Source organism: Gracilinanus agilis, chromosome 5, assembly GCF_016433145.1.
Source record: "Gracilinanus agilis isolate LMUSP501 chromosome 5, AgileGrace, whole genome shotgun sequence".
In the NCBI taxonomy this organism is placed as follows: Eukaryota; Metazoa; Chordata; class Mammalia; order Didelphimorphia; family Didelphidae; genus Gracilinanus; species Gracilinanus agilis.
The window spans coordinates 253,770,390-253,783,061 of NC_058134.1; the positions used below are offsets into that span (position 1 = coordinate 253,770,390).

Below are 12,672 nucleotides of genomic sequence, written 5' to 3' on the forward strand. Positions count from 1 at the left end.
GAGACTTATACCCAGGTTTCCTAATGCCATATTGCTACATTAACTAACAGCATAAAATCTCATGGGATAATTTTCTTTGAGCTAAAAGGGACTTTAGCAGGAATCTTGTCATCCCCCTCATTTTACAGATGAGAAAACTGTAAAATTATATATATATATATATATATATATATATATATATATCCAAAGTTCAAGGTACCTGAAGTCAGGACGACATGAGTTCAAATTCCACCGTAGATGTGTTCTATTGATGTAACTCTAGAGAATTCACTTAACCTCTATTTACTTAGTTTTCTTGAGTATGAAATGGGGATAATAGTAGCATATTTCCCAACGTGATTGTGGAGATCAAACGAGATATTTGGAAAAGTGCTTGGCGCATAGTAGGTTCTATAAATATAATTACTCCCTTCTCTCTCCCCAACAAGGTCGTATGGTATACTAGTAATACATGTGTGTGTGCATGTGTGTGCATGTGTGTTTCAAGCACTGTACCAGGGTGTCCAAACAGGAGTGTAACATCTATTAGTTAGGAAATAATTGCAGGATTTAGAAAGATTTCAGTCTATTAGATATTTATCCCTGTTTTTTTAGAATTCTGTCCTTTAACAAGAAAAGTATAAATCATTAGAAAACAAGTTTCTAATGAGGATTTAAAAAACCCATAGAAGGGTTAGCGAAGGTCTTTTCCAATCTGTAATACTTTTTTTTGTAAACCAACAGAACTATCCAATTACAATCATAAGACATGTTTCTAAAGACTATCTTCAAGGAAAATTCAGTTCTTTTTCTCTTATTGCTGCTTAGGCAAGGAGATTGTTTTTTGTAGTTTTGAATTTTCAGTAACAAGTTTCAGAACAAAATGAGAATTGTTTGCTCAGCCTTCATTTAGTCAGCAAATTAAATTAATTGGAGACAGATATGTACAATGGAATGCAGACTGGTTCTGGAGTCATTTGGAGCCACCCACACTCTCCTCCACTTGCTAGCTGTGTCATTCTAGGCAAGTCACTTGACCCTTCAGTGACTACGTGTATGTAAAATAAGGGAGGTGGGTGGAGGATAGTGTAAGACTAGAGGGCTTTTGAGGTCCCCTCCAGCTTCAAATCTATGAACCTTGATATGCCAAACACAATTGATTCTCTTATTTTCTAAACATTGTGGCTGATAAGGCCCTTTTTGTTCTTTCCCTTCCTGTGTCTGGCTGGTGCTCCACAATTTTATAGCTATGAACAATCTGGGGGAAACAAGAAGATATGAGGGATCTGATATCAGTGGAACACACGACTACCAGGTGAGAAAACTACTTCCACCAGCGCAGGTCAACACCTTGTCCGTAATTGACGGTCTTGGACAAGTGTCCAGAGCACTACACTCAGCCAGTGAGAGTCAGAGAATGGATATGAGCTCTGATTTTCCTGGTTCTAGGTTAAGTCTCTATCCACTAGACCATCCCACCTTTCAGAAGATGATTAAAAAGAATTTTTTTTAAAAAGAACTGAATGTGGAATAATCAAGGAAAGCCAAAGAAAGTTGAATTCTAGAGCATGAAGGTCAAACAACCATTGGGAGAGTCATCATCAGAAGTCAAGCATATGAAGGGAATCTTGACCATTTCCACTAAGTAGGACATAGATCCAGTTGTAATAAAATAGTAGCATCCATTTAAAGTCTAAGAACATTGAGTCAGAGGACACCATTGCTTCGAAAGGGGGGTAGCGAGGACAATATGCAGTCAATTTTGACATTCACTCAAATTCTTACACCAGCATAATGTGTGCATGATTGCATTGGTATAATACCTACTTTATCTAGAGGTTATGAGGCTCAGATAATGTGTATAGTCCTCTATGTCAACAATATTAGTATAAGCTCATCTTACCTTGCAAATGCAAAAATAGCAGCCACCAGAAGAATTATGGAGAGGATACACAAGGTAACCGAGAGAATAATTTCTACAGTTCTTTCTGACAGTCCTTCACCTGAAGGGAAAAAAGAGGAAATAGTGAAAGAATTATCATTTTGAATATTGAATAATTTAACCTGGAATTAATGGATATATCCACACATTCAACATCAATAATATGTAATAAAATAGGAAATATTGAAATGCTTATTATTATATTCAGCCATTATTATTTGGACTTTTTTTAAGTCAGAAAAAATAATTTGTTGGTATTTGATTTCACAGTTATGGCAAAGCTGTGTCTAACAATGACTTTTTTTAATTTTAAACCCTTAACTTCTGTGTATTGACTTATAGGTGGAAGTGTGGTAAGGGTAGGCAATGGGGGTCAAGTGACTTGCCCAGGGTCACACAGCTGGGAAGTGGCTGAGGCCGGGTTTGAACCTAGGACCTCCCGTCTCTAGGCCTGGCTCTCACTCCACTGAGCTACCCAGCTGCCCCTCTTTCCACTACTTTTGAACAAAGATACACATAGATTAGCAATGGAGAACTTGACCACATTTATCATATTTGAAAAGTAAAGTGAGCAGAGATAAATAAAATTTTAAGAGAGTTATTGGGAAGTGGGGAGGCACAAAAACTCATAAGAAATGGAGGGAAAGGGGAGAAATGAAAAATTAAGGAACTACTTCTTTCCAGTTTCAGTATATATTCCATAACTAGGCATTTCCTACACAATCAGCCCCAGGCCAGCGGACTAACACTGAAGATCACCTGGCTACTCCTCTTTATTATTTTCACTCCCACAGTTAGTTCCTCTAACTTGTCACAAGGACTGCCACACCTCTCCATCTGGGTGCTAATAATCTGTAAGTATTTTCATTAAGAAGTCTAAGTCATGGTGTGACTGGGATGAGAAAAGAAATGATCACTGTTATTATGGAAAGATTTGTTTCAATCTTTGTAAGTATTGTCCTATTATTGTAGTTATGTATCTATTATAAAAGAGATATTTACATGTAGCTAGAATTATATCTGTTTCGTGAATTATGGTTGGGGGGGGTGCAACAGAAGAGCTGTACTTGGAGTCAAAGGACCAAGTTTCAGATCCTTGACATTGTGTCACTTTGGACAAGTGAAAACATTTCCTGGGCTCAGTTTCCCCCAAAGGGTCATTGATTTAGCACTAAAAGGTAACTCAAAGACCTTCTTGATCAACTCTCTCATTTTACAAATAAGGAAACAAAGTCAGGGAGATTAAATGAATTACTCAAGTTATCACAAAGGTAATAATCATCACAGATGGCATTATGACTCAGATCTGATGACCTCTGAATTCTTTTGAACCAAAGGCTTCATGGAACTCTAAATCACCTTGCTACTTTAGACTTATGATATTATGGTATAATGAAAAGAACATGTATAGAACTTATACTGAAGAGAAACTATTCAAATATTTAATAGCTATGTGACCAGAGAGGAATTAATTCTCTGAGACTCAATTTTTGCAGCTGTAAAATGGGAATAATACTATTTGTTCTACCTCCCTACCCCCACAGAACTATTACTAGGCAAGTACTAAAAGGGCTATATAAATAGATGTTCTTGTTCTTCAGTTATTTTCCAGTCATGTTTGACTTTTCACTATCCCAGTTAGGACTATCCTGGAAAAAATTCTAAAGTGGTTTATATTTCTTTTCCCAGTGAATTAAAGCAAATAGAGGTTAAGTAACTTGCCCAGCCAGGGTCGCACAGCTAATAAGTTTCAGAGGAGAGATTTGAATTCAGGTGTCTCTAACTCCAGATCTAGTATTTTACCCAATGAGCTATTTATCGAAAGATAGTGGAGTGGTCTGCTATTTCCTCCTCCAGTTCATTTTACAGATAAGGAAACTGAAGTAAACAGGGCTGAGTGACTTGCCCAGGGGACACCCAGCTAGTAAATATCTGGGGTAGGATTTGAACTCAGGTCCAGGGCCAGCACTTGATCATATTTATAAGTGCCCTTTTGACAAGTTACAATAATTGCTTGATATTGGCTACGCTTTTAGGATTTGTAACTTTGGGAGGTTGGATAGCCTTTCAAAAGATGAGATCCTAACCGCTTCCAAAATAGGTGTTCATTCAAATTAGCTATGGATAAAAGGTCATCATTTTGCAGCCAATATGGTGATGAAACTCTCAGAACCTAGCTAGTTTGCGGATCCTCAGACTATGAGTCTATTATGCATCACTTCAGCTGGGCTGGGCTCTTGCTAGCTTAAAAGATCCTAACAGACTTTCACTCTGTTGTCTCTGTCTTTGAAAACCCAGAGTCAATTCAATACCTACCATGGGGCATCAAGAGAAAGACTTTATTGGAGGTATTGGCAAAAGGAAAAGAATTAGGATCTACAAATGAGGAAGTTGGAAACAACATGTTTCCTTTGTTCCCGGGACCCATGCTTAACAAAAGAACCTTATATTGTTGCAAAGGAGTTCAGACTCCCCTTTTTTCTGATGCTTGGCATTTGGGAAGGGGGTTCAGAACTGTCATTTCATCAGTCAGATTTCCCCTACGAATGTATGTCAGCAATGACAACTTATTAGAGTCTTGGAGGGATTTCTGGGGCTTTGAGAGATTAAATGATTTATCCAAGATTTCAAAATCTGTATGTACATCTTGCTATCTACTACCCTACACTGCCTTTCTTAGTATAAACTGGCAAATACTGGGCTTTAAAAATCACCCAACCTTTCTAGTCTTCAAGTTGAAAAATGATTGATCTTATATTATAACTCATAAAAAATAGTTTGAGATGAATTTTAATGCATTTCAAAAAATGAATGATGTCTGCTTTTATACAGCTGTATTTTCGACATTTCATTTTTCATATGCTGACTATTGTTTAGATTAAACTTGGAACAGAAATATCAAGATAAGCAGAAGGATACTGCTGTGGCAATCAATATTCTATAGATTTGCAGAATGTTACAGGGGAGAAGGAAACTAAGAAATCAAATATGCAGCAGAATGGGAAAGTGCTAATAAGCCACAAAAAATTAGTTGAAATTATTAATGTTTTTCAAAGAAGGAAGAATGTATTAGTGAAATGAGGAACTGAAATGTATAATTAATCTGTTTTAGAAATGTGCCCCTTTATCACTCTCTGGGCACACAAAAGTAGAACAAGGCAATGGAGGATTGTGGGTTATTTTGTCATGTATAAATTGCTGGGTCCTAACTTTTCTGGTGATCACAATAGAAGGAAAGAAAGAGAGAAAGAGAGAAAGAGAGAAAGAGAGAAAGAAAGAAAGAAAGAAAGAAAGAAAGAAAGAAAGAAAGAAAGAAAGAAAGAAAGAAAGAAAGAAAGAAAGAAAGAAAGAAAGAAAGAAAGAAAGAAAGAAAGAAAGGAAGGAAGGAAGGAAGGAAGGAAGGAAGGAAGGAAGGAAGGAAGGGAAGAAGGAAAGAAAGGAAATAAAAAGAAAGATAGAAAGAAGGAGGAGGGAGGAAAGAGGGAAGGAAGGGAGGAAGGAAAGAAAGAAGAAAGGAATGAAAGAAGGAAGGTAAGAAGGAAGGAAGGTAGAGAGGGAGGATGGGAGAAAGGGAGGAAAGGAAGGAAGGGAGGAAGAAAGCAAGCAAGGAAGGAAGGAAGGAAGGAAAAAAAAACAGTCATTTCTTGGCTGAATCCAAAGCTCTTTGTTAAAGCAAAGCAAATCCAATCTGTTTCACCATTCCAGAAAGTATGCTATTAAAATTCAGGAAATCAGAGTTTTGAAGTATCTTTTAATTTCCACAAGGAAATTGGGGCTTATGATTAAAAATAATCATCATTCACTGACCTCTTTGCTTAACCCACCTAGGCTGTCTGTACATTGTATAGAAGAGTAGAGAGGCATATAAAGAACTTAATGATATTTCTTAGCACAAGTACTGAGTTTCCCTTGGGGAAAAATCAATTTATTGAATATACCTCTTCAATCTTGGGGTATGGAAAATTATACTCTCATGAATGGTCTTCTACTAAAGACTCTCTCTAGTGTCCCATCCTTGTGGGGATGATCAACCTGAAAGATTTTAAGAATAAGTTGGAAAATTGACAGCCTGCCTATCTGTGATGGTAGGACCAGCCTAGAGAAATGTGAAGATGTGTGTGTCTTTGTGACTAAAGCACCTCTTGATCATCACCTACTCTTTGGAAGACATTTTCTAATCCATCTGCTACTAGTAGACCAAGACTCTTCTTGAAGACCTCTATTTATCTACTGATTTTCATTTTTGGAGGGAATGTCAGATATAATATAGAACCTTCACATATATAAGTAATGAAGCAATCTGGTCTCAAACACTATGTAGCTCTGTGACCCATAGCAAGTCACTTAATCCTGTTTGCCTCAGTTTCCTCACCAGTAAAATGAGCTAGAGGAGAAAATAGCAAATACTTCCATTATCTTTGCCAAGAAAACATCAAATGGGGCCATAAAGAGTCAAACATAATTCAACAAGAGGGAGCATGGTGGCTCAGTGGTTAGAAAACAAGGCCTGGAAATGGAAAGTCCTGGGTTCAAATTTGGCCTCACATACTTCCAACCTGTGTGACCCTGGGCAAGTCACTTAATGCCCATTGCCTAGCCCTTACAGTTCTTCTGCCATGAAACTAATACATAGTACTGATTCTAAAATGGAAAAGTTTTTATAAAAAATGATCAAACAGCAAGTACCTTTGTCCTAGGTGTTCCTCTGATGCACTTTCTCCAACCTCTTGGAATTATGGCTCTGTAAGACTCAACCAAAATAACCTTCTATGTGAAGTTTTCCTTGGTTCTACCCAGGTTTTGATTCTTTCCCTAAAGTGACCTTTTATGTGTTTTGTGTGAATATATATATATATATATGTATGTATATATATGTGTGTACATATATATGCATATTATCTCTGTATACCCTCTCCATAATAAGAATATCTAGCATTTACCTAGCCCTTTATAATTTGTAAAATGCTTTGTTTCATTTAATTCTCACAATAATCTAATTAGATAGGAGCTTTTTATTATCATTCCTATTTCATAGATGAAGAAACTGAGGCTAAGAGGCCAAATCACACCACTAAGTATCTAAGGCTGGATTAGTCATTCTTCTTGACTCCAAATCTAATGCTCTATCCATTATGACAATGAGTTACTCTCACTCACTGTGGAGGGGGATCTCTTCCTTCTCAATTTATCATATTTGTTTTTCCCTCTCAAAAAAATAGAACCTCTTTAGGGGCAGGAACTATTCATTTTGTCTTTCTAGTCTGTAGGAGCTAATCCTAATATCTTGCATATGGTGGGCATTTAATAAATGTGTGTTAGATTGTACTGGATCAAAAGATGTGGGGATGCAAGTCTCTTAACTTAACCCCAATTCCCCAGCCTTTGCTGCTCTTCTGTCTTAGAAGTGATACTAAGGCAGAAGGTAAGAATTTAAAAAAAAGTCTAGCTCTGATAGGAAAGGGTTCTTCAAACAAAAATAAAATAAAATTGGAAACTTCATTAAAAAAAGATACTGGAGCTATAAAGACAAAAACAAACAAACAAATAAGTATTCTTTGTCCTCAAGGAACTTACACTCTCCTGGAGGATTCAGAAAGTATGTAAATGCAAGATATTTTGAGGATAAAGAACACTATCAACTTGGCGGGTGGCGTAAATCCTGAAAGACTTCCTATAGGAAGCAGCACTTAAACTATGCCTTGAAGCCTATGAAGGCATCTAAGAAGTGGAGAGGAGGAAGAATGCTTTTGTCTAGGAGATATGCTTAGCTGTCTCTCCCTGCTAACTTTATTGAGCTAGGGGAAGAAAAAGCAAAAGAGTATGGAGAAATTTCATAATGTAATAAAAATCTGAAATTATAGAGGAGAGAAACGATAAGGTAGATGATGGAAAACATGGAGGAAAGCATCAATAAAATGGATCCGGCTTTCTTTGGGTCCCCATCTCCCTTTCAGGTTCAAGAACCATACTGGGCCAGATGCAAATTGTAATTTGCCAGGAGGTTTCCTATTTCTCACTAAGCACACATCAAGGCTTCTCAGTGTTGGAAAAGTAGTTAAAATAAGAGGTGTTATGGCAAAAGAAAACAATCACGGAGTACCCTTGCCATAGGGGATAGGATTTCGTCTTGTTCGGATTTAATGAGAGTACTGTAAGGTACAGAAGGGTCGGTCTGGTTTTCCAATCACAGGAACCCTCTATATCTAGGTCTTGCAACCAAAACAACACCTAAGAGGAACAGCTATAAACTGAAGTGCCTAATGAAGATTCCAAATGAGAGTTTCAGAGGGAAAAGTAAGAAAAATCTCAAATTCATGCTTAATCTTAAAGTAGCAAGAGAAAATAAAAGAATTATTTTGGATTTGAAATAGTAAGAAGAACAGTGTAATTTCATAACTTCATTAAAAATAATGTGTGAGGGGAAGCTAGAATAGAACACCAAGCCTGGTATCCAGAGGACATGGGTTCAAATCTGACCTGATTCAGTTCCTAGATGTTTGACCCTGGGCAAGTCACTTAACTCCATTTGCTTAGCCCTTACTGGTCTTCTGTCTTAGAACTGATTCTAAGACAGGAGGTAAGGAGTAATTTTTTTTTAAATTAAAAAAGATAATTGGTAAGTGAATATTTTTTATAGGAATTAGTGATCAGTGATGGTCCGATTGATCAGAAATCATTTTACTCATTGTAAATGATGATCAGCCTTTGATTGATTAGATATGATTCAATTCCATATGATTCTAGGCTTTTGGTTCTATTAATTAGGGAGTATGTAGTAACCTTGGAAAATAGTTTCAGTAGAATTCTAGGGCTGAAAAATCTGACTGCAGAAGGGTGATAAAGCATGAAAAGTAGGAAGAGCATACTTTCTAGAGGTAAGCCAGAGACAAGGAAATGAAGGGAAGGACATTGTGGAGATTGAGGGATTAATTTGAGAGATTGACAGAATGGAGAGTAGTTTTTTTTTTTCATTTTGTTTTCCTTTCCTTTTTAGGACAGCAGAGAACTGCACATGTTTCTATGTACAAGGGTAACATCTATTGGAGATGAAAGAATTGGATTTAAAGAGGTCTTAATAGGAGCAAAGCATCTAGAAGGAGGGAGAATCAAAGAATCTCAGAATTTGGGAGTGTGGAAGGACCTAAATGGCCAACCACTCCAACTCAAATACCAAAGGATTTTCCACAACAACCTACTAACAATGGTTACCATCCAATCTCTGCTACAAGACTCTCCAGGAAGAACTCATTATCCCTCAAGGAAGCCTATTCCACTTTTAGATAGCTCTAATCATTAGGAAGTTTTCCCTAACATCCATCCTAAACTGGTCTTTTTTTTTTTTTTTTAAGTTTATTTATTTATTTAATTGGCTTAGAATATTTTCCCATAGTTACATGTTTTTTCCCTCCCCTTCCTGGAGCCAATGAGTGATTCCACTGGGTTTTACACATGTCATGGATCCAGACTTATTTCCATATAATTCGTATTTGTACTAGGGCAATTGCTAAACTGGTCTTTTTTGCAATATTTATTCTTTGCTCCTGGTCTTGTCTTCAGGAGCCAAATGGAAGAAATCTTGTGTCCTGACTTGGACAAGACAGACCACTTTTGGGGGGTTGTGTTCATTTCTGGGGTACCACATTTTAGGAAGGGTGTTGACAAGATGAAGGGTGACCAAAGATTTGGGAGACAAGGACAGTGAGACAGAGATAAAGAGAAACAGAGATAGCGATATAGTCTCTATTTTTTCATCTCTTACCACTGTGGAACTGAGAGTTAACAGAATATAGTGGCTGAAGTGCTGGACTCGGGGTTAGGATAAAATTTGTTTTGAGCCTGGAGGATCCAGAATTTACCGTTTTTATGAACCCATCTTTCTGAGCTTCATTTTATTCAGAAGTAAAACAAAGATAATGATGCCCATGCTAATTACTTTACAAGATTGTGATTAGCTTCAAATGACATAATGTATGAAAAATGTCTTAGCAAACCTGAAAGCACCATAAATATCAATAATCAATTATATGCACTATTTTGTAAAGTACTATTGTTGAATGTGTTAAAATTTAATCCCTCACCCAAGAATATCCGTCTCTTTCTGTCTCTCTGTCTCCATCTCTGTCTGTCTGTCTTTCTGTCTCTCTTTCTTTCTCTCTCCCTCTCATTTTATAGATAAGGAACTGAGACCTAGAGAAGTTAAGCCATTTGCCAAAGGTCACATCAGTGATAAAGAGAAGAATCTGCTCCTCTGACTCTAAATCCCATATTAAACCATAGAGCCCAAGACCATGAGATCCAGCCATCTTTTCTTGAATTGTGTATGAGGACAGGGTACTTCCCCATTTGCCAAGTCTCTTTCCACCTCCAACAATAAATGAAGTTCATGAAGGGTCAAAGAGATCTCAGAAAATTACATCATAGTATATATAGACCAGTGAGAAGAAGTAAGCCTGAGAAACTTAAGAAGGGGGAAAGATGAGGTCTTTCTTTGAAAATTGGATTGTTCTTCCTTGACAGGCACAAACACTTACGATAGTGTGAATCCTGGCATCCTGGGGTAATTTGTTTGGACCACACTATTATGAGACTCCAGCTTCTAAAAGGAGATGATAACTCGAATTTGAACCCAGGTCAAGTAAATTCAAAATGTGCATCATGGGTGCCTTTCCTTTGTAAGATAATAGATTGAACTCTGGCTCTGTGGCTACACATTTGGTTTTATTTCCATTGCATCATATTACCCTCCACTAGCAAAGGCTAAATATTCCTTCTTATTTTTAGAGATGTGTATTCACTAACAATGCAAATTAAGACTTTTTCCATAGCATTTTACCTATTAAAAATGTTTAGCAATAAATATATGATGTGTTCAAAGCAAGATGCTTAAGATAGGGTTTGGTTGTATGGCTTCATTGGATGAGGAAACTCCCTCTACCAACCCATTTCTTAGCAACTCATCTTAGTTTCCTGGAGGGCTTAAGTGACTTGTGCAGAGTCATACAACCAGGACTTGTCAGAGGCAGGAGTTGATCCCAGATCTTCTGGGCTGTGAGGCTGCCTCACTTTTGACTACACTCCGTTGCATTTTAGCATGTTTCAGAAAATAATTTAAATGAAATTGCCATTTCTGTCAAACACTTGTCAGCCTAGCCTTTTTTTTTTTTTTTACTGATGGCTTAATGAATTTTATCATCAGGCTTGCTAGAAATGAAAGTTTGAAATCTCCATGAGGTCTGAGCAAATATTTTTCTTCTTCAAAGGAATGGTAAAATTAGAACAAAATATGGCACAGTACCTTTTCTGAGTCAGTGATGATTTATTGTGGAAATAATTTCATACTTTCCAACATGCAGAAGTTGACTAATAAATATTCTCTTCAATCATTTTAAACTCTTTTACATTTTTATATTTCAACTCTGATTACTTTCTAAGATTTTAAATCAATTAAAATGACAAATTCAGAATTCAAGAGACACCTCCAACTTTTCACTCTTGCATTTCCAAGATTCTTCAGAGTAAAATATGGAGGTAAGTAAAATATGGAATTATTTTTGTCTGCTAGTTAACTTATACCATAAATTAAACCCAGTAGTGAGTCAATACATCACAATTAAGTTTTTGAATATTCTAGTAACTTTTATAACTGAATTATATTATTAGATTTGCATTTAGAATTTTATACTTTCTTACCTAATGTCTTTACAGGGTCAGAATAATCAGAGTCAGTAAATTGTCCCATAATGTTTGTTGCTCTAAATTTAAATCTGTAAAAAAGAAGGAAATTAAATGCCAACATTTCATTTCACATATATTTTATAATATACAAATATATTCATTTAATAGCAAAAATGAACACCACTTTTTTTTATTTCCAAGGGAATCAGTTTACAAGCTTTTAATTTAAAAGCCAAAGACCAGTATGACAATTATGTGCCATCAATATCTGTACTGGGGATCATTTATTATGCAAAACAAACCCTAGAATTTATGGGAAAAACAACTTTTAAAATGTGGCCAAAGTTTTAAGCATCCTGCTAAATCAGAGCACTTAAGTACATAGAGTTTCTCTATGCCACACCCAGGCTCCCATGTACTATGTTAAATTCAGTCTGTAACTGTGAAAGGTGTAGCTCAAAAATGCATATGTGTTATATTGTAATCAGCTTTCTGTATTCTGCAGGACCAATGGGAGTGATCTACAAAACCCTAAAATAGGGCAAAATGTGAAAGCAATATGACATCGGGCATTTTGACAATCCTGACATTCAGGACACCTCTCTTCTAATGCTAACTCTATTACTAGATTTCATAGGATTAAAAATGTTTTGGAACTAAAAATTCTGATCAAGGTATTGATCAACCATGACTCTAGAAGACTAAAGATAAATTATATTTTCCTTTCTCTTGGCAGAAATGTGCAGAATGAGACATACTAGAATCTGAAGGCTTTGTAGCTAACTGTAACCTTTTCATTTCATTGTTTGGGAAATTTAGGTCCACTGAAGTTAAGAAATACATCTGTGGGCATATAAACTTTCCAGACAAAGCAAATTTGCAGATTTATTTTGCTTTAATGTAACTGTCTGTGCAAAGAGGATATTTATTTTTTTTTGGGGGGGTGGAGTCAGAGGAGTTGAAGGGGGTAGTGAGTAAATAGGAATAGAGAAGCATAAAAAAGAAAAAAAGGAGGGAATCAAGGAAGGGAAGGTGGGAGAAAGACACAAAGAAAACAGAAAGAAAGAAAGAAAGAA

General features: G+C 36.4%; 1 protein-coding gene across 1 annotated transcript in view; it reads right to left on the reverse strand.

Annotated features, from left to right (window-relative positions):
• The window catches only part of PTPRQ (protein tyrosine phosphatase receptor type Q), a 354,830-nt gene that overhangs the window by 72,916 nt on the left and 269,242 nt on the right, over nucleotides 1–12,672 (reverse strand). The window contains exons 47-48 of the mRNA XM_044679179.1: nucleotides 11,612–11,685; nucleotides 1,883–1,982 (exon numbers count right to left, since the gene is read on the reverse strand). Coding sequence (XP_044535114.1) covers nucleotides 1,883–1,982; nucleotides 11,612–11,685 — 174 coding nt within the window. The remainder of the gene's footprint in view (nucleotides 1–1,882; nucleotides 1,983–11,611; nucleotides 11,686–12,672) is intronic.